General features: G+C 38.1%; 1 protein-coding gene across 1 annotated transcript in view; it reads right to left on the reverse strand.

Annotated features, from left to right (window-relative positions):
- Window positions 1-19,522, reverse strand: part of LOC123875350 (hemicentin-1-like) — a 293,979-nt gene that overhangs the window by 171,144 nt on the left and 103,313 nt on the right. The window contains exon 4 of the mRNA XM_045921127.1: window positions 12,074-12,261. Within this exon, the coding sequence (XP_045777083.1) occupies window positions 12,074-12,179 (106 nt within the window). The 5' untranslated portion in view covers window positions 12,180-12,261. The remainder of the gene's footprint in view (window positions 1-12,073; window positions 12,262-19,522) is intronic.

The raw sequence follows: 19,522 nt of genomic DNA on the forward strand, positions 1-19,522 counted from the left end.
CGACTCGCTTGATGCAAAATTGCAATTAGTTTGTTTAGGGTCACAATTTAATGAAATAGGACCAGAAATAACCCACCCGAATTGTGAGCTACACAGATATGGTTTTCCATCACCTAAAGATTTAACGGTGTTACCTATTACATCCCAGAATAAATCGGCCCCTATTAGCGCATCTACTGGCGCAGGGCTGTAAAACTCAGGGTCCGCAAGCTGAATGTTCTCGGGGAGATTGAATAATTTATAATCTATATTTATTTTCGGGATGTTGGCTGTTAACTCGGGCATAATAAAACAAGATAAACTTGCGTGATAATCGTTTTGTAATGAGTTAAACCGAACAAAACATCTCTCGGTAACATGATTATTTGAATTACTACCTATACCTACGACGGTAAGATTAGTGGGTATCGTCTCTAAACTTAATTTTTCTTTAATACGCCTAGTCAAAAAGCTAGACTGGCTTTCACAATCTAGAAGCGCTCGAATGACTTCAGTCTTGGAGTTAAGAGGGTTAGAAACTTTTATCATAACGGTGGATAACATAACGTGAGATGCTGATTGCCTAGATAGGTTCACACTAAGTTCTTCGACGGAATTCTGAACTGTGGGTGCAGCAGACTCCTCTGTATTAATGTATGCCGATTGATCAGCACACGAATGAGATTTATTTTGTCTCGTATTTTTATTAATGTTACTATTGCTCACGATTGGCGCGGCATTAGATGAAGCACGACTGTTTTGGATTTTATTTCGATTAAATGATTCCAAAACGTCGGCACGCTCCTTTAAAAACTGATGAAATTCATCCAAAGTTGGCGTATCACTTAACGAATTCCGATGCTCTTCCCATTTCATACTAGTATGGCTGTCTAATTTAGAACTAACCATATGAATAATTAACGCATCCCATTTGTCGGTGGGCTGCCCAAGACTAGCTAACGCACGCAAATTTTTATTTACATTATCTACTAATGAACGCAATGACTGTTCCGATTCGCGGGACAGTGTTTCGATATTGAATAAAGCGTTGAGGTGATTTGTAATTAGCTGCCTCTTGTTATCATAACGTTCACATGATAAACTCCAGGCCTTGTTGTAGTTCAATGCACAAACTTCAAGATTGGCTATGACGCGAGCGGCATCTCCCTCTAAATACGAGTTTAAATAATGAAATTTATAAATGGGTAGTATGTGCTCGTTATCATGAATGAGAGACCGGAACGTATCTCGAAATTCTAGCCATCGGAAAACCGTTCCGTCGAATTTCGAAATTTGAATTAGAGGTAATTTGAACCCAATACCTTGTGAGACGCCTTGCCCTAAAGAATTACTACTGTGCGCGTCCTCAAAGCACGGAACCCTCGAATTGCGCGACAGAATATCCTGAGCTAACGCCGTCACACTATCTAATTCATTTTCGATCTCCTCGCGAATATCTAGTTCGGCATTTAATGTGTCCCCACTTAAAGATTCAATCTGACCCTGCACGTCACTGAACTCACTAGCTAAGCACTCAATTTTACCTAATTTAAGTTTTAATTCGCCTAATTCCAATGAATCTAACACTGAAAGCTTGTTAACCTTAGAGATATAGTTCTTAAATTTGGTAACACGACCCTTAACGCTGCTGCGTTTTATAATTAATTCTTTTAGAGACATATTAAAGTTAATTTAACAGCTGTAGGTGAACAAAAACTGGTTTGTTATCGGCCAGCCGCTAGATCGCTGCAAAGAATAAGTTAAACTTATACCTAACTATAACTAGGTGCGTTTTACCTATGCACGTCGCTTGCAGTTGACGTCGGCTAATGAGCCGGTTTCAGTCTCTTGCGCAGCTCGAATGAGTGCGCGCGCCAGTAATTGAAATCGTATGAATTATGAAGTGAGTAGGTAGGTACGACTAATGCGTAATGGATGAAAATATGACAACGTGCAAAATTTTGAATTTTGTGATTGATTGTGCAAAGTGGGATGGCCTTTTGAATAGTGCGTGATATATGGATGGTTATGGAGCGATGGATGTATGAATTGGGTGTTTGTAGAATGGATTTATGGATGTTTGGATGAATGTATTGTGTTTGTATGTGGGATAGGACACTTATCTGAAATGTTGGTACGGCCTCGCTGTTGCTGGCGTAGAAAAGTGCTCCCTCTGCCTGAGCCCAATGCTGCGGGTCCGATTTGCGTCCCGGCGACGGCTTCAGACGTCTTCTCGTTGCGCCTTGCTGCGGTACGATTGGCGTGCCGGCTGGCTTCAACGATGGTGACTTGCGTTGCGCCTAATGCTGCGGTACGATAGGCGTCCCGGCGGGCTGCAACGACGTTGACTTGCGCTGTGCCTGATGCTGCGAGACGATTGGCGTCCCGGCTGGCGACAACGCTCTCACGCTGGATGGCTTTTCCTTCTTCGGGCGTCCTGTCACGGTCGCCACTATGTTAGCTATTGTAGCCAACACCGAAGAGCTGATGGGCAGATCTTCTATTTTTAGGAACGCCGGAAGGAACAAATAAAACCAGTTAAGTATCTTCAGCGTAGTGAGTGTATTCCAACGGTTTTTCAAGTGAAGGTATTTAAGTAGACATTTTGACAATTCATAAAATATGACAGTTGACATATATAGTTAAGGTACGATCTACACGATACTTCCGATAGGCCGCGAACACGCTATCAACTTATTACAATTAACGTATATAAATAAAAAGCGTTAACAGTAGCCTATATGATATGTAGCCTAGATTTCCAAATTTTCTGCCGAGAGAAGCCGGGCTGAGACGACCCGTCTTCTTTAAGCCATAGTCCACCACCCTGGCCAAGTGCAGATTGGCAGACCTTTTGAGAACATTATGGGGAGCTTTCAGATATGCAGGTTTCCTCACGATGTTTTCCTTCATCAATTCGGAAAAGTTAGGAGTGCTTTTACGGTATTGAGCCCCTGATAGGAGGTCAACGTCGGACCCTAGGCTATCAACGCCGTATAATTTATTATAGTAACGCAATCTTTCAAAACCACAAACTTAGTCCACGAAAAAAGGCTCGACATTTTACGACATAGGTACCTCATACATATTCAGTAAACCAAATAATATATTAAATGCCTCAGTGATATATAGCCCTTTGCGGTCATACGCATTGCAAATTTGCTTACCGCCTCAAAGGGACCCTAAGGGCTCCCTCACATTGTATGAACTTCTTAAGACATCACTTGTCTGACATAAACATTTAAACATAACCTTTATTGAACAATATTATAACAGTAGCTTGCTTCATATAATTAATAAATATATAAATAAGAATGCTTTTAATAAATTAAACTTTTACAAGTACTTTTGAATCGTCAAAAGCATCTAACATTGGTTTAGAATGCCTTTCCTACCAAGAAGAACCAACAAGAAACTCGGCGGTTGCTCTATTCCAAAATTTGATGTAAGTACAATTTTATGCCATGTACTATGTATGTATAAAGGTAATTGAATAAATTAAAAAGAAAAGTAATTGAAGTCCCGCGCATTGCTGGAGCGAGCTGCAGGTCAAATCCACGCTCTTTTATCATTTTATAATCTTCAATTGTATAATATGCTTTTTTCAGGAGCATATATTTTTGATAGATTTTTTGAACTTGTGTAAAGGCTAGTCCAAAGATTATACCCATTCCCACAGTACTTAACACTATGTCAAATAAGAAATGACACATATACCATAGACATGTTACTTTTATATACATGGCGTACATACAGGGACATCAGGATCACATCAGAGAGCTCGTCCATTTTCTTCTCTTAAATATTTTGCAAGAGAGGAAATCCCAAGTGAGAGAGAGTTTATGTTAACACAAAAAGGTCCCTAATACATCATGTGGTAAAAATTATGGCTGACTAAACTATTATGCCAAGGTTGCTTAGCATAACGCTTGCGTTTTCTATTTAGGTTGGTAAAATTTATTGTTTGAGATTTTTTTTATGGAATTTAGTTTGACAAAAGCACTTATACTAATTCGTACATGTAATATTATAAGAGTGTACGAAAGTGTGTCTATCTGACTGATCCGTTTAACCGATTTTGGTACAGCTTTCGTTGCTTGCAAGACATAGGCGACATAGGCTAATTTTTAACGTGAAAAATCAGAGTTCCCGCAGGATTTTTAATAACCAAAATCCAAATTATAACTATTTAATTTATAAGTCCGGGTATAGTCCAGTCGTATTTCGCATGGAGGAGTAACGAATATTCAACCTTTTAATAATTTATAATATCACACTATCACACTTCACACTAATATTATAAAGGCGAAAGTTTTTGTGTATGTTTGTTACTCTTTCACGCAAAAACTACGCGACGGATTTGACTGTTTAGAATGAAGATAGATTGTACCCTTCCTACGGGATTTAAAAAAAAACCTATATCCACGCGAACAAAGTCACGGGCATCAGCTAGTTAGAAATAATTTGTACCCAAATTATGCAATGGCATCTCGGACTAATAGGGGATAGGTTGAAAATACTTGGGATGTCTGCAAGATTGGAGCCCGAATCTCACTCAAATATTTCGTCCGCAATTTTTAGTTAACTGTCATGAATCTCTGTAATAATAAGTAATGTAATTTGACTGAATTTAAAAATAAAGAGTAAAAAGAAGCGATCTATCCTTCTTAAATTTTCGTCATAATTTAATAACTATGAAAATTGTAGGCTATCAGTTTTCTCTTCTCAACGAATTCTAACAATGACACCTTACTTGTAAGAGTAAGAAAAAAAACCCAGCACATTTTTTATGTATGGGGGAGCTTATTTAAAAGTACTTTAACTGAATTTCCAATACAATATTCAGTTTTTGGTCAACCTTCCACGCCAAATACCAAATGTCCAGTTGTATAACTCATTTCGTCTACAATTTATAAACCCATAACACGGGGACAGACAGACATACAAATAGACAGCAAAGTGACATTAATAGGGCTAAAAATCCCAGCTTATTAATACTGAGAACGTGTTTAAAAAACAAAGTGATTCTCAAAATTCACTCCATTATTCAAAATTCCACTGCAACAGAATTTATGAAAACTGAATACTGTTCACTTCACTCATCGCCAAGGAAAATAAACAGATTCCTTTTAATTAGAGCGAACGTGCATTAGAAAGCCACCTAGTTGCAAGGCGCGAAGCTGTCAGTAATTAAAGTCGAACAGAAACCTCACGGCAGACGTGAAATGCACCATGATGTCGGCAATGGCGTGAAATTGGTTTCATTACTGCTTCAACCGCAGAGCTGCGAGTCTCATGGAGAAAATTACTTTCTGCCTCTTAAATACCAATTTTTATACACCCCGAGGAAAAGTTCTGGGGCATTTGTAACACTGTTTATGGTTCAATGCGGTTATGTGTTTCTTTCAAATCCGTATTGTTTCTGCTTGCTTAAAAGATGCCTTTTAAGAATTATTTAGGGCAAACTTTGACCACCGATCTCCTTGTAATTTTTTTTAAAGCACTGACTTTTGCGTTCTCCACACGATGTACAAAACATATAGGCATCCAATTGATATATTAGGAATTATCATCAATTGGTCAGTTTTGATAGCTGAACTCTGGACAGTTGGAAGTTGTTTTAGCTATACTGTAGGTATACTTTACATAAAGTATTTTGCGTAGTTTGGAGCAGATTACTTTGAAATCCAAAGACCAAGAAGAAAAATAAAATCGAAATCCACGCGGGCGAAGCCGCGGGCATTCCCTAGTGTTGAAATAACTTGAAATTGGTTTCATTACTGCTTGAACCGCAGAGCTTCGAGTCTCATGGAGTAAATTACTTTCTGCCTCTTAAATAGCAATTTTTATACACCCCGAGGAAAAGTTCTGGGGCATTTGTAACACTGTTTATGGTTCAATGCGGTTATGTGGATGTGTTTGTTTCAAAGTTGTATTGGCAAGTTTTGTATTGTATTGGTTTGTATCATTGAACTCTAAATCTATACTTATAATAAAACTGTAACTATATGAATTCCGTTCAATTTACTTAATAACTTATTTACTTAATTATCTTTAATTTACTTAAGCATTATTATTACCGACTCGCTCATGGCCACTTTTTTATCGGCGTGGATTTATGTTTTTAAAAATCTCGTGAGAATCTTTTTTGATTTTCCGAGATAAAAAGTAGCCAATGTCACTCTCCAGGTCTTTAACTATACATACCCATGCAAAAAAATGACGCAGATCCGTTGCGACGTGATTGAAGGACAAACCAACAAATAATGGACTAAGAGCCAGCGCGTGCCAGACCTTCGTCATTTTATAAAAGCTGAAGGTTTCTCTGCGTATTGTCCCCAACACAGGGAGGAACGATCAGCGATTATGAAGATTGGATCATGGTGGCTTTGGGAGATAGTTGCTTGCAACGCACATAGCTCTGAAAAGTTAGAGATGCCCGAAATCGAACCCCCGACCCTCCGAATAGAAAGCCGACGTCTTAACCACTAGGCTATCATTACTATTCTTATAAAAGACACATTTACGTAACAATAAAATTGTAAACAATATTTGTCCTCAGCTATCAAAACATGTACCACCCAAGCGTACGGAACGACAATACGTAATAGAGAATACATATACTTTGTTCCACATATCATGTTCAGAACAAATAAAAGGCCGTCGAGGTAAAATATGGCAGTGTTAGTCTGGCCACACATTCGCTACTAGCGCTTGAACGACGCGACGGTCGCTTGAGTCGATAGTGAATATCGATTGCCGAAGCTATAATGCGTACATTTGATTTTTACTTTTCTAAGTCTATTTGCATCACATACAGTTAAAAAACTATCATAATTCCATTCATTTAAATAAAATTGCACAAAAATGAATAACCACGCATCACAAAATGTTCCACACAAAACTTTTTAATTTCGCTTGTAAAATCAATTCTTATACTTAGCTATAACATATACAAATTAAATTAACATACATACAAAATCACACAAACTACGAGACTGGGATAATCAATAAGTAGCACGAGTTACTTGAGTGATCAGTTCGAAACTCAATGTGGTTGCTCGAACAACGGAATGGTCACTCAAGCAGCAGAGTTAACGAAAATATAGAAGTAGAAAAAAAATTGGTTGTCTGTAAAGTCGGTTTACTGACGATAGTTGAACGTGACAACAAAGGCCGATTGTGCTTCTTTGTAGCTCGTTCCGCGCTCTCGCTTGCACTTCAAGCCTTACATGGAACGCCTCAGAGCGAGGTAACGCCGCATGACTCATGTTTTGACGTGACAACGTCTTATAATTCGATAGAGCCGGCTGCACGCACGGAAAAAACATGACTCATGCGGCGTTACCTCGCTCTGAGGCGTTCCATGTAAGGCTTGAAGTGCAAGCGAGAGCGCGGAGCGAGCGACAAAGAAGCACAATCGGCCTTTGTTGTCACGTTCAACTATCGTCTGTAAACCGACTTTACAGACAACCAATTTTTTTTCGTGCGTGCAGCCGGCTCTATCGAATTATAAGACGTTGTCACGTCAAAAAAAACAATCGAAAAGCACGGGCGAATATCGATGAAGCGATAGTAGTGGATGTGCGGGCAGCCTACTGTGGTATTATAACAATCGTATTGACTCGTCCTTACGTAAACCCTTTGATGTATTGTTATTTTTGGGAATAAAACTCACATACGGGGGCTTTAGGGTTCATTAGCCGGCAATAAAAGCGATAAGCGGATTCCGGGATAGACTAAGCCGTATAATATTTCCTTTTACAAAATATCTACCTATGAAAGGTTTGGAAATATTCCATATCAGGGGGATTTTGATACCCTTTGTGGTAATCTGGAATTTTCCAGGTTTTAACCGATTAGTTACATGTTACATGTAACAGAGCAATTTAAGCAATTAGCATAAGCACTTGTCTTATCGCAGCGCCTAGCTATCGACTATTTTCTCGTGCAAAAAACGTACAGTCTATGTATGATACCGAGTCATTGACAGAGATAGATATATTAATAGTTAGTCGCTGTGTGCAAATTATCAGCAAGAACTCTCTCATAAGAGCTATCTAAGAAAAAATCGCTCAGTGACGTTCATTTCATTCATTAATTCAGACGCTATGAGAAATGTTTTTTGGTAAATCTTCAGATCGGTCCTAACCTCAGCATGCTAGGATGCTACGGAAGCACCTTGTACAGAACCAATACTAAAAAATATACCAAAATATTTCCATCTATAATTTCCGTGACAAAACCCAATAATCCAATGCTACACGGATATAAGCCGTTCGTATATTTTGTATGCCTTGTTATGGCTGTGTCTCTACTATTAAGCAGGTAACGTCTTGGTATGCATGCTATAGTATATTTGTATTCATATGTTAACCCCGATGACACAATGTTATGTTCCGGATATAATTTGTGGAATCGAAAATAACATTACTCTTGAGCGAAAAAATAAATATAAAAGAGCGGTCTCTTTAGTATGGTAATTAATTATTATTGATTACTTAATTTTATTGATGTCAAATAAAACAAAAAGTAACATAAACAAAAAATTTGAAATGAAATCTTGTACTTAATGGCCGATTCACACCAATCGCGTATGCAGCACGTACACGTGACGCTTGCTTGTGACGCGCGTAGACGTAACTGCACGCATTATGTCTACGTGAACGCTCACGCCACGCAAGCGGTATGCCATGTTTCATATAGTTTCATACATTACAATGCATTGGTAGGCGCTACGTCTACGCTTACGCAGCCTGTGTGAACGAGCTCTAATCACAATTTTTAAAAAGTGTGTCACATTTTTTAATTAAGTTTGCAAAGTGTCTCTTTTATTACTACACTAGCCGATGCCCGCGACTTCGCCCGCGTGGATTTAGATTTTTTGAAATCCCGTAGGAACTCTTTGATTTTCCGGGATAAAAAGTAGCCTATGTGCTAATCCAGGATATTATATCTATCTCCATTCTAAATTTCAGCCAAATCCGTTCAGTAGTTTTTGCGTGAAGGAGTAACAAACATACACACACACACACACACACACACACACACACACACACACACACACACACACACACACACACACACAAACTTTCGCCTTTATAATATTAGTGTGATGTTGTTATGGCATACATTGTTTACGCTGCCTAAGCTAGGCTTTCCAATAGAGGTAGTCAATGCCTATCGTTTTTTGAAACTATGGCGCCCTGCCCATTGCCATTTCAACTTCAGAACCCGTTGAGCTACTCTGATTCTCCTACGGATCTACAGTTTCTTATTTGATCAAGAGAAGCTCTAAGCATAGCTCTCCCCATCACCTGCTGAGTGCTGAGTGAGCAGCTTTCTCTGAGATTAATATAATAATTCATTATTAACAACATTAGACAGTCAACGGCCCTGTATTTTACGGTTAAATATGTTTTCTCTCCTTTAAATGTTCATTTAATTGTACAATGATTTATACGGAGCGGGGGATTTAGAATTTATGGGCTTGATTTGAATAAAAGGATTTTTGAGTTTGTTTATAAAAAAAGTTGTGGTATATTAAACAAAAGGTTGGTCATCTGGATAAGGGAATAATATTGTTAACAATGATTTATAATGCGTTTATTTTTACACACACATCCAGACTAGAAAAAGGGAAACCTTTAAAATAAAATCGTAATAAATACGTATTATAATATATATTAGTTATTCAGTTTATCCATTTATCACTATCCAAGTATCCATATTACATTGATAGAAAACTTTATTGCACACAAATAAAAAAAATAACACAAAGAAATTATAAACTAAAACCAATTGTATGTAAAGGCGGCCTTAAAGCAATATCCACCAGGCAACTTTTGGTGAGAAATTCCTAAAACAAGTCTAATTTCGTATTAAAGTTTCAAGGCTTCCCCAGAAACGTAAGTTCATAGTGGTCGGGGCTAGTGTTATCTATAATTCATACCCTATAAGGTAAACACGGTGTCCGATGGTTACTACCAAGGTCCATGGTGTTTTGTTAACATGACGGTTTGTAAATTAGGTTTCTCACGGTGTATAGAAAAGTGGCGTTATAAGGTCAAGGTCATGCCTTCAAACGCGATGTATGAAATAAAATGTATATAATTATTTACTGAACTGTCCCACCTCCACTTCGCACGGGTATCCTACCTATTCCATAGACAAATTAAGACTACTAATATTATAAACGCGAAAGTTTGTATGTATGGATGGATGTATGGATGTTTGTTACTCTTTCACGTAAAAACTACTGGATCGATTTGACTGGGAATGGAGATAGATTATACCCTGGATTAACACATAGGCTACTTTTTATCCCGGAAAATCAATGAGTTCCCACGGGATTTATAAAAACCTATATCCACGGGAACTGTCCATTAGCTAGTATTAAAATACTTATAAATCTTTGTAAAGTAAAAAGTTTTGAATGATTCAAAAGATTTAGCCTAGCTGTTCACTATCTCTGTTTCATGTAAATACGAATAAATCGTCATTAATACAAGGAAATTAAGAATCACTTGCTTTAACGGTGAAGGAAAACATCGCGAAGAAACCTGCATGCCTGAGAGTTCTTCTTGATATACTCAAAAGTGTATGAAGTCTGCCAATCCACACTTAGCCAACTATGACTCATTCTTCATTCATGACCCAATGCTTAGTAGTGAAGCGGCGATATAGGATCATCCTATCATCAGGTGATGATAGGATGATCCTATATTCAATCCTCATCCTATATTCATCATCATCAGATGATGATGAATTCGGAAGTAAGTTCACGGACAATACCTATAAAGTTATAAACTTGACGCTATAGGTAACTTAATGGTGGATTGAAGTCGTATATCTTGTTTATAATTCATAGGCTATCGAGTAAAGGGGGTGTTAGACTGTAAGAGCCATGGGAAACTGTTTTATTGACGTTGTGGCCACTAAATTTAGCCTCTCAGCGTGTGATTGCTTAGGATTTCGGCTCAGGGTTGCTTCACACTGTTTACGAAATTGTGCGTAATGACATAAAACGGTAGAAATTACAAAAAATCTAAATTGGTGTTCATCTGATTATTACAATACCTTAATTTAATGGTAATAAATCTAAAAGTAATAGCAAAGCAAAAGAGATAGCAATTCATTAATTCTGTTAACTAAGTTAAGTTTATAGATCGTTCGGTTACCTACTATAGCGAGTTTTCTGTAAGTAAAAAGTCCCCCATTAGATTCTACTCTACCCGCGAACTTCGCGCCCGCTGGCAGTGTGAACGAGCCTTTACAATATAGGCTTATATTGATTGCCCTTCTTGTATTGTTTTTGTATAGCTTTTATTGTTTCTATTTGTTTGTGTATTGGTTATTGTTTTTGTTCTTCTTTTAAGTGGATAATAAAAGAGAGAGTCCAAGATTGATTGTTTTGGATTCCTACGGATACTAAATTATTATTATTTTATTTGTAGCGTTTCATTTTTTCTTCACGGTTGTTGCGTGTTCTTGGTATTTGATATTAGAATTTGGTTTCTAAACATCATTAAATTATCTGTAAAAATAAGTGCATGCAACAAGAAAATGCTTTATAGAGTTTATTGTTTTAGGGTTCCCTACGCTGGAATGAAAAAACGGAAAAAACTTATTGGATCACTTGTTTGTCTGTCTGTCTGACAAACTTTTTTTTAATGTATGTTTTGCTGGCAACCCTCCGACATGGTTATAGCCTAACACGGCATTTTTTTTTACCTTATTCTGTTCAGATTGTCGTAAAACCGGTTCTTTATTTTGTCTGACACACTTAAATGTCAATATTATGTACTAAATGCCCATGTGACTTAAATGTAAAAGCTATTTTAAGGGGTCACAATTTATTTGCCTAATTTTAACTTTAATACCTAAAGAATAGTGGCTTTGGTATAAACTTATTTCTTAAAAGGTGCCTTCTTTCCTGGCTTATCCAAATCACTGAGGCCACAGTAAAGCCCGCGAGCAACAGCCAGGCCAACGACACATTCCCACAAGGCCTCCATATGACCTTGGCCTCACGACAACACCACTTCACTTGCTCTTGTGTAAACTTCTTACTAAACAATACCTATTATCTTACCTGGCTTATCCAAATCGCTGAGGAAGTCCTCGGTGTCGGTGTAGGCCGCGGTGAGGCCCGCGAGCAACAGCCAGGCCCACGACACAGGTCCGCACGGCCTCCACATGGCCTCGGCCTCACGACAACATCACTACACTTCACACTACACTCACTAAGTCTCTATGACTAACACTTTGAGATGTTTGTACCTGGAACAAAGAAATAAAATCATCAGTCATTGTTTAAAGTTTCCACACGTCATAATTCAAACGGCTGAACCGATTTTCTTGGATTATAGCTAAGAACACTCTTGATCAAACAAAAACAAACTAAATTAAAATCGATTCATTAGTTTAGAAGCTACGATGCCACAGATACACAGATAAACACGTCAAACTTATAACACCCCTCTTTTTGGGTCGAGGGTTAAAAACGAAAAAAATGTTATGAGATTAATGTGTCTCAACGCAACGGCCTTCTTCTCACTATCACTTGAGGTATCAAGTATACTGAACCCTAAGATTAATGTTTCAGGCTTCCAGAAATGGATTTACATGCTAGTTCTCATCTAGCTAAACGCAGCAATTCAATTCTATTATCTTTATTACGAATTTGGGTTAGTTTACAGATCTTAATACTATTGTTTGTTATTATTGATAGAAATAGGTTAGGTTTCCATTTCCGTATTGAGTTATCGCGAAAAAAAATTTAACTCAGTTTATACAGTTTCGGTTTAGTCAGTTTTATACAGTAGGTACTGTACGGACTTCGGGCGCGTGGGTTTAGGTTTTAAAATTCCACGGGATTTTTTAAGATCTAAATCCACACATAAAAACACAAAGTTAAAAAAAACCGGTCAAGTGCGAGTCAGACAGACAGAGTTCCGTACTCGGGTATTTTTCTGATATTTTTCACGATATATCAAAAACTAAAATTCATAAAAATAAATAAAACTCTGGTTAAGAATACACATGTCAACAGGAATCCTATGGGTTTTCTTGATAGACACAACAGACAGACAGACAGACAACGAAGTGATCCTATAAGGGTTCCTTTTTCCCCTTTTGAGGTAAGGAACCCTAAAAAGCGTTATTTCTTATACGGAACCCTTTCGTGTGAGCCCGACTCGCACTTTACCAGATTTTTATAAATTATCGTTCAGCAACGTCGAATAGAATTGTTCCACCCCATTTGGAGTCACAGTTAAACGAATGCAAATACAAAGTTTCCTCTGTTTGTACTTTAAACTCCGCCCCACACGACTGCGGGCTTTGAAGTTGACATTTCCGTTGAAAATGTACGCTTTTTCTAGGTTTTTTTCCACTTTATAAGGTTACTTGTGGTAGCATTTCAAACGTCTTTTATTTTGTGTGAAAAATGCCAAGCGCAGGCGAATAAACACTGTTCCAGTACAAAGGTTTCTTTGACAAAACAACAAAAACCACTCTGAGGAAAGATACAGATAGACAGTCGAATGAATGAATATTAGGTCTAATTTTTTTATTCAGATACAAGTTAGCCCTTGACTGCAATCTCACCTGGTGGTAAGTCATGAATCATGATGCAGTCTATGATGGAAGCGGGCTAACCTGGAAAGGGTATGGCAGTTTTTATCAAACCCATACCCCTTCAATTTCTACACGACATCGTACCGGAACGCTTAATCGCTTAGCGGCACGGCTTTGTCGTTAGGGTGGTAATTAGCCACGGCCAAAGCCTTCCACCAGATCAGACCAGAAATTAAGAAATTATAAAATTCTAAATCTCTGCCGTGAATTGAACCTGGAACCTTTTTTCTAATTTTTAGACTAGTGCTTGGCTGCAATCAGACCTGCTAGCAAGTGATGATGCAGCCTAAGATGGAGCGCGCTTGCCTAGAAGTAACCTATTCACTCTTGTGAGATGTAAGTGGAAGGAAAAATTGATGCTGGAAAAGCGTTCCTTATCCTAGCGGTTCGGATTAGAAACGAGGAAGCAAATCGCTTCGTACGTGTCCGAGGAATTTCAACTACGTACGGATGCAGACTTTGGTACAATGGTAGAAAGGTGAAGGAGGATTCAGGTCAAAGAGTTCTTGTGCACACACCTCCCACTAATAAGACTACAGCGCTTACCACTGTGCCAGGGAGGTCGTCAACCTTAAGAGCGCTCTACTCGCTGGCTCGATCACGTGCAGGATTCGACGAGGTAGAACCCTTGTCAGTGCCCGACGCCCGTCTGTCACGAGTGACGGCCCGAACCTGTGGGGTCACGTTTACTTACCAAGCGATAGGCAAAAAGGCACCCATAGGGGAATGGTAAACTTTCAGCCCTTTCATGCAAATTGCTTTTAATAAATTCGTAATATCTATTTGAGTATCAAGATAAAGGTCGATATGCTAAGACTTATGCTGCTGATACATTTTAAGAATTCATTATACAATCAAGCTCTCTCATTATATGTACTTTTGAAGTATTGTAAATATCATTATCCGTGTAATTTAGAGTCATTATTGATACAGCATTGAAATTTCAGTATTCGTAATTGAATGTGCATTCCATTACCCCTGCACTGTTCGCATGAAGTGCATTAATGATTGAAATTGAGTGCTTTAATGCCTGTCGAAAAATTAAACCTTTTATTTAAAACCTGGTCAATCGCACAAAAAACCGACCAAGTGCGAGTCAGACTTCTATAGAGCCTCAATAGCTCAACCGGTAAAGGAGTGGACTGAAAACCGAAAGGTCGGCGGGTCAAACCCCGCCCGTTGCACTATTGTCGTACCTACTCCTAGCACAAGCCTGACGCTTAGTTGGAGAGGAAAGGGGAATATTAGTCATTTAACATAGTTAATATTCTTTTTTTAAAAAAAAAAAGACTTCGTTTTCATTCAGACTGGTCGCGGTGGGTAAAACTCTGTTTTTCGTTTCAAAAATTTCGCTCTTGTCGATAAACAAGAGAATGATTCGACACCAAGCAAACAAACGAAAAAACCGGTTACAATTCATGTTCATACATTATGTATGCAGTATTATGCGAGCCGGTGTTATTTGAGGGTTGGAGAGAGTTCCGGTGCCTCAGTGTTCCGGGTATATTTAATTGAATATTTTCACTTCCTTGGCGTTTTGAACGTCAACATTATACTGCGCAAACATTCAGGAATAGGTATAACCCGAAATGAACTAAAAGAATCGTTTGCGAAAGCTTATATTTATATTTTTCTATATGATGCCCACGACTTCGTCCAATATGTAGGTTTTTAACAAGTGTAAATTAAAAAATAACACCCCCGACAAGTGGAGGTTACATTAACTAGAAAAGAGCTGATAACTTTCAAACGGCTGAACCGATTTTCTTGGATTATAGCTAAGAACACTCTCGATCAAGCCAACTTTCAAACAAAAAAAAACTAAGTTAAAATCGGTTCATTAGTTTAAAACCTACGATGCCACAGACAGATACACACGTCAAACTTATAACACCCCTCATTTTGGATCGGGGATTAAAAACGGAATCAGAAAGAAATTTGCGTCACAAGTCATTTCAACCAGATACAACCTATCGCTGTACTCGTTCAAATTGGTTACTAAACATGAAAAGGTATCAGACAGACAGACATACTTTCGCATTTAATATATTTGAATGGATAGCATAATTATGGATTCTATTATAGACTAGAGGATGCCCGCGACTTCATCCGCGTGGATTTAGGTTTTTAAAGATCCTGGGAACTATTTGATTTTCCGGGATAAAAGTTGCCTATGTCAATTACAGGGACGCAAGCTACCTTGGTACAAAATTTCATACAAATCAGTTGAGGGGATGGGTTTTTGGGAATCCCGTGGGAACTCTTTGATTTTCCGGGATAAAAAGTAGCCTATGTTCGTCCCCGGGATATAAGCTAACCCTGTACCAAATTTCTTTAGAATCGGTTAAAGTGTTGGGACGTGAACAGGTAGCAGACAGACAGGCACACTTTCGTATTTATAATATTAGTTATACTATAGATATTTATTATATAGATATACTTACGACCATCTTAATTATACATTAGCCAAATCAATTTGCATGTTAAATAGAGATACCTATTTAAGAGAGAGGAACCGGTTGCGCTTTTTATTTGCCGTAGGTATGATTGAATTTTCCGCTCAATTAGCAGAAGATGGCTATTAATCATCAATCATCATTCGAACATATTTTAGGAATCATAATAATTTGCTGATTAGGTTCATGTGATGTTTAAATTAATGGACAGTCGTCTTTCGTCTGTTATTGTTATATTTTTTAAATTACTATTTTAAAAATCGACTTTCGTGTGTGGTCTGAACAGTCTATAGTCTAATTCAAAATTTTATTTGCAGAAACATTTTTAACCCCCGACCCAAAAAGAGGGGTGTTATAAGTTTGACGTGTGTATCTGTGTATCTGTCTGTGGCATCGTAGCTCCTAAATGAATGAACCGATTTTAATTTAGTTTTTTTTGTTTAAAAGGTGGCTTGATCGAGTGTTCTTACCTATAATCCAAGAAAATCGGTTCAGCCGTTTGAAAGTTATCAGCTCTTTTCTAGTTACTGTAACCTTCACTTGTCGGGGCTGTTATAAATTTTTAATTTACACTTGTTTACAATGAGATGTTATTAAGTACATTATTGTCCAGACTAGACTGTTCCCTATTAGTTTAGAACATTAAATCTATGAACTTAATTTGCATTACATTATTTACATAGTTACTTATTGTCTATAACAAGAATGGCAACGGACGAGAAACATCGATTCAACCTAAACAACTAAATACCACAGTTAAACATAATTTATTACTCGAAAACTCCTTATAATTTCTGTATAAATCAAATTGGAATTCTGTGTATTAGAATTTCTAATTCAAAAGGGAATCCGTTCGCCGCAAAATAGGCGCGCAGACATAATTGAAATCGGATGATTTATATACCTGCAATGAGTTTCGACCTTTCGCTTACCTACTTACAAAATAGGTCTTCTGAAATCTGAAAAAAATCGGAATTCCGTAAAATGTTTTCTCAGGAACAGCGTGGAGGTGTCAACTAGGTCTTAAATTGAAACTAATATCAATTACTCAGATCTATCATCACAGAATACACAAATACTAGATCATATAAATTTAAATAACTCAAAGTTTAAAAACCCCCCACACAAAAAGCTCTATAAGAAAACTAGAAAAGAGCTGATAACTTTCAAACGGCTGAACCGATTTTCTTCGATTATAGCTAAGAATACTCTCGATTAAGCCACCTTTCAAACAAAAAATCTAAATTAAAATCGGTTCATTCGTTTAGGAGCTACGATGCCACAGACAGATACACAGATACACACGTCAAACTTATAACATCCCTCTTTTTGGGTCGGGAGTTAAAAATAAAATAAAATGGCGTCTTATGATTATTACCAGGTAAAGTTATTTGCACCCAACTTTATTTAATCTCGTCTGTTGATGGCTCATTTAGAATTTTTCATCAAAGCATCTTATTTGCGTCGAGGCTCCACGTATTTGTCAACCTCAAAGCGAGTCGAAATTAATTTGGAAGGACAAGGCCTGTCATACTAACCTTTGATATTTGATATTAGATTTTTTTAATTACATGTATATAACACTCCCGACGAGTGAAGGTTACAGTAACTAGAAAAGAGCTGATAACTTTCAAACGGCTGAACCGATTTTCTTAGACTATAGCTAAGAACACTCTCGATCAAGCCACCTTTCAAACAAAAAAAAAACTAAATTAAAATCGGTCCATTAGTTTAGGAGCTACGATGCCACAGACAGATACACAGATACACACGTCAAACTTATAACACCCCTCTTTTTGGGTCGGGGGTTAAAAAAGATACCTGTTCAGGCGATAGCCCAATTAATTAGGTGTGAACCTATGTATCATCATCCATATGTAATTTCTTCCTACTTATGAAAACTGGATGTGGAGTACTGCTTTCACCTTTACCCCAGTACCATTCCTTTCATTTGATCGGATCCAAAGTTCGACTTGTGGACAATCCCAAATTAACTGGCTTGTAGGAAAGCCTGGAGCACCGCAGAGATCTAAGCTCTCTTTGCGGGTTAATTCGTCTTTATAATGGGGAGTAAGTACTCTAAAATTCAAAATTCAAATTCAAATTATTTTTATTCAATTAAACTTTTACAAGTGCTTTTGAATCGTCAAAATAATCTACCACTCGTTCGGAATGCCGTTCCTACCGAGAAGAACCAGCAAGAAACTCGGCGGTTGCTCTTTTCAAATGTACAATTTACAATAATATGCCATACTGTATACAAGCAATTGCAGCGCCGTGTATTGCTGGAGCGAGTCAAATCCAAGCTTTTTTGTCATTTACATAATCTTCGATTGTATAATAAAGAGCTGTTTGACCTCATTCCACCTTCCTTTTTCTTCAACCGCACCGCACGCCACTGCAAGCAATTTCACCCTCACCACCTGGGTGCCTGGTGCACTGCACCGCCCGTTGTGCCAGATCCTTTTTTCCACGCACATGCAAACTGTGGAGCCAACTCCATTTTGCGGTGTTTTACATTACAACATGGAGTTATTCAAGGGGCGGACCAACAAATTCCTGAAAGACCGACAACCCATTGGTGGTCCTTCTGGCGCCCAACAAATTCCTGAAAGGCCGGCATCATATCGGCGGTTCCTATGGTGCTGCAAATGTTCATGGGCGGCGGTAATCACTTAACAACAGGTGACCCACCAGCACGTTGGCTCGCTATTTCTATTTAAAAAAAAAACTAAATACTTAAGAGTTATTTTATTCTGAAACAAAAGCGTTAGACTATTTATTAACTCATCGTATTTCTCTAGACTCATAGACATTGTTATTCGAGGCATCTGCTTCGTTAGCGCTTAAACTAAACTACAAAGTTATTTTGCGTGCTAAACCCTATTAAAATTTACTTCAACAAGGTTATCGAGCACTTTCGGAATTCGAAGCTCGAATGGACGAGATCCTTCGTCAATGAAGCTATAAAATTTCATTGTGAACTTAGTAATAGGCTTAGAGCATCTCAAAAACGTTGGTATATTTCGAGAATCGAAACATTACGTCAAAGTTTCGTAATCTACCGCCACTTCATTCGCCACTTCTCCCTGCTGGTCGTTAGTCTGGTACACTCGTGCACGGCACCGCCCACGGCGGACTTAATTTGATCGGTCCATCGCGTAGGCGACCTTCCTCGCCCTCTGGTACCCTCCACCTTGCCCTGCACCACAAGACGCTCAATGGAGTCACTCTCACGCCGGGAGACATGTCCGAAGAACTTTAGTATGCGACCCTGTACTAACGCCGAAAGACGTTGTTTAATGCCGAGTTCTTGAAGTATAGAGACGTTGGTGCGAAATTCAGTCTATGAGACTCCTAGCATTCACCTCCACCACCACATCTCCAGAGGATCAATCTTCTTCTTCTCAACTAGCATCAGCTAGTAGCTATTATATGTAGCTATA

The sequence above is a fragment of the Maniola jurtina genome, chromosome 19 (genome assembly GCF_905333055.1).
Source record: "Maniola jurtina chromosome 19, ilManJurt1.1, whole genome shotgun sequence".
In the NCBI taxonomy this organism is placed as follows: Eukaryota; Metazoa; Arthropoda; class Insecta; order Lepidoptera; family Nymphalidae; genus Maniola; species Maniola jurtina.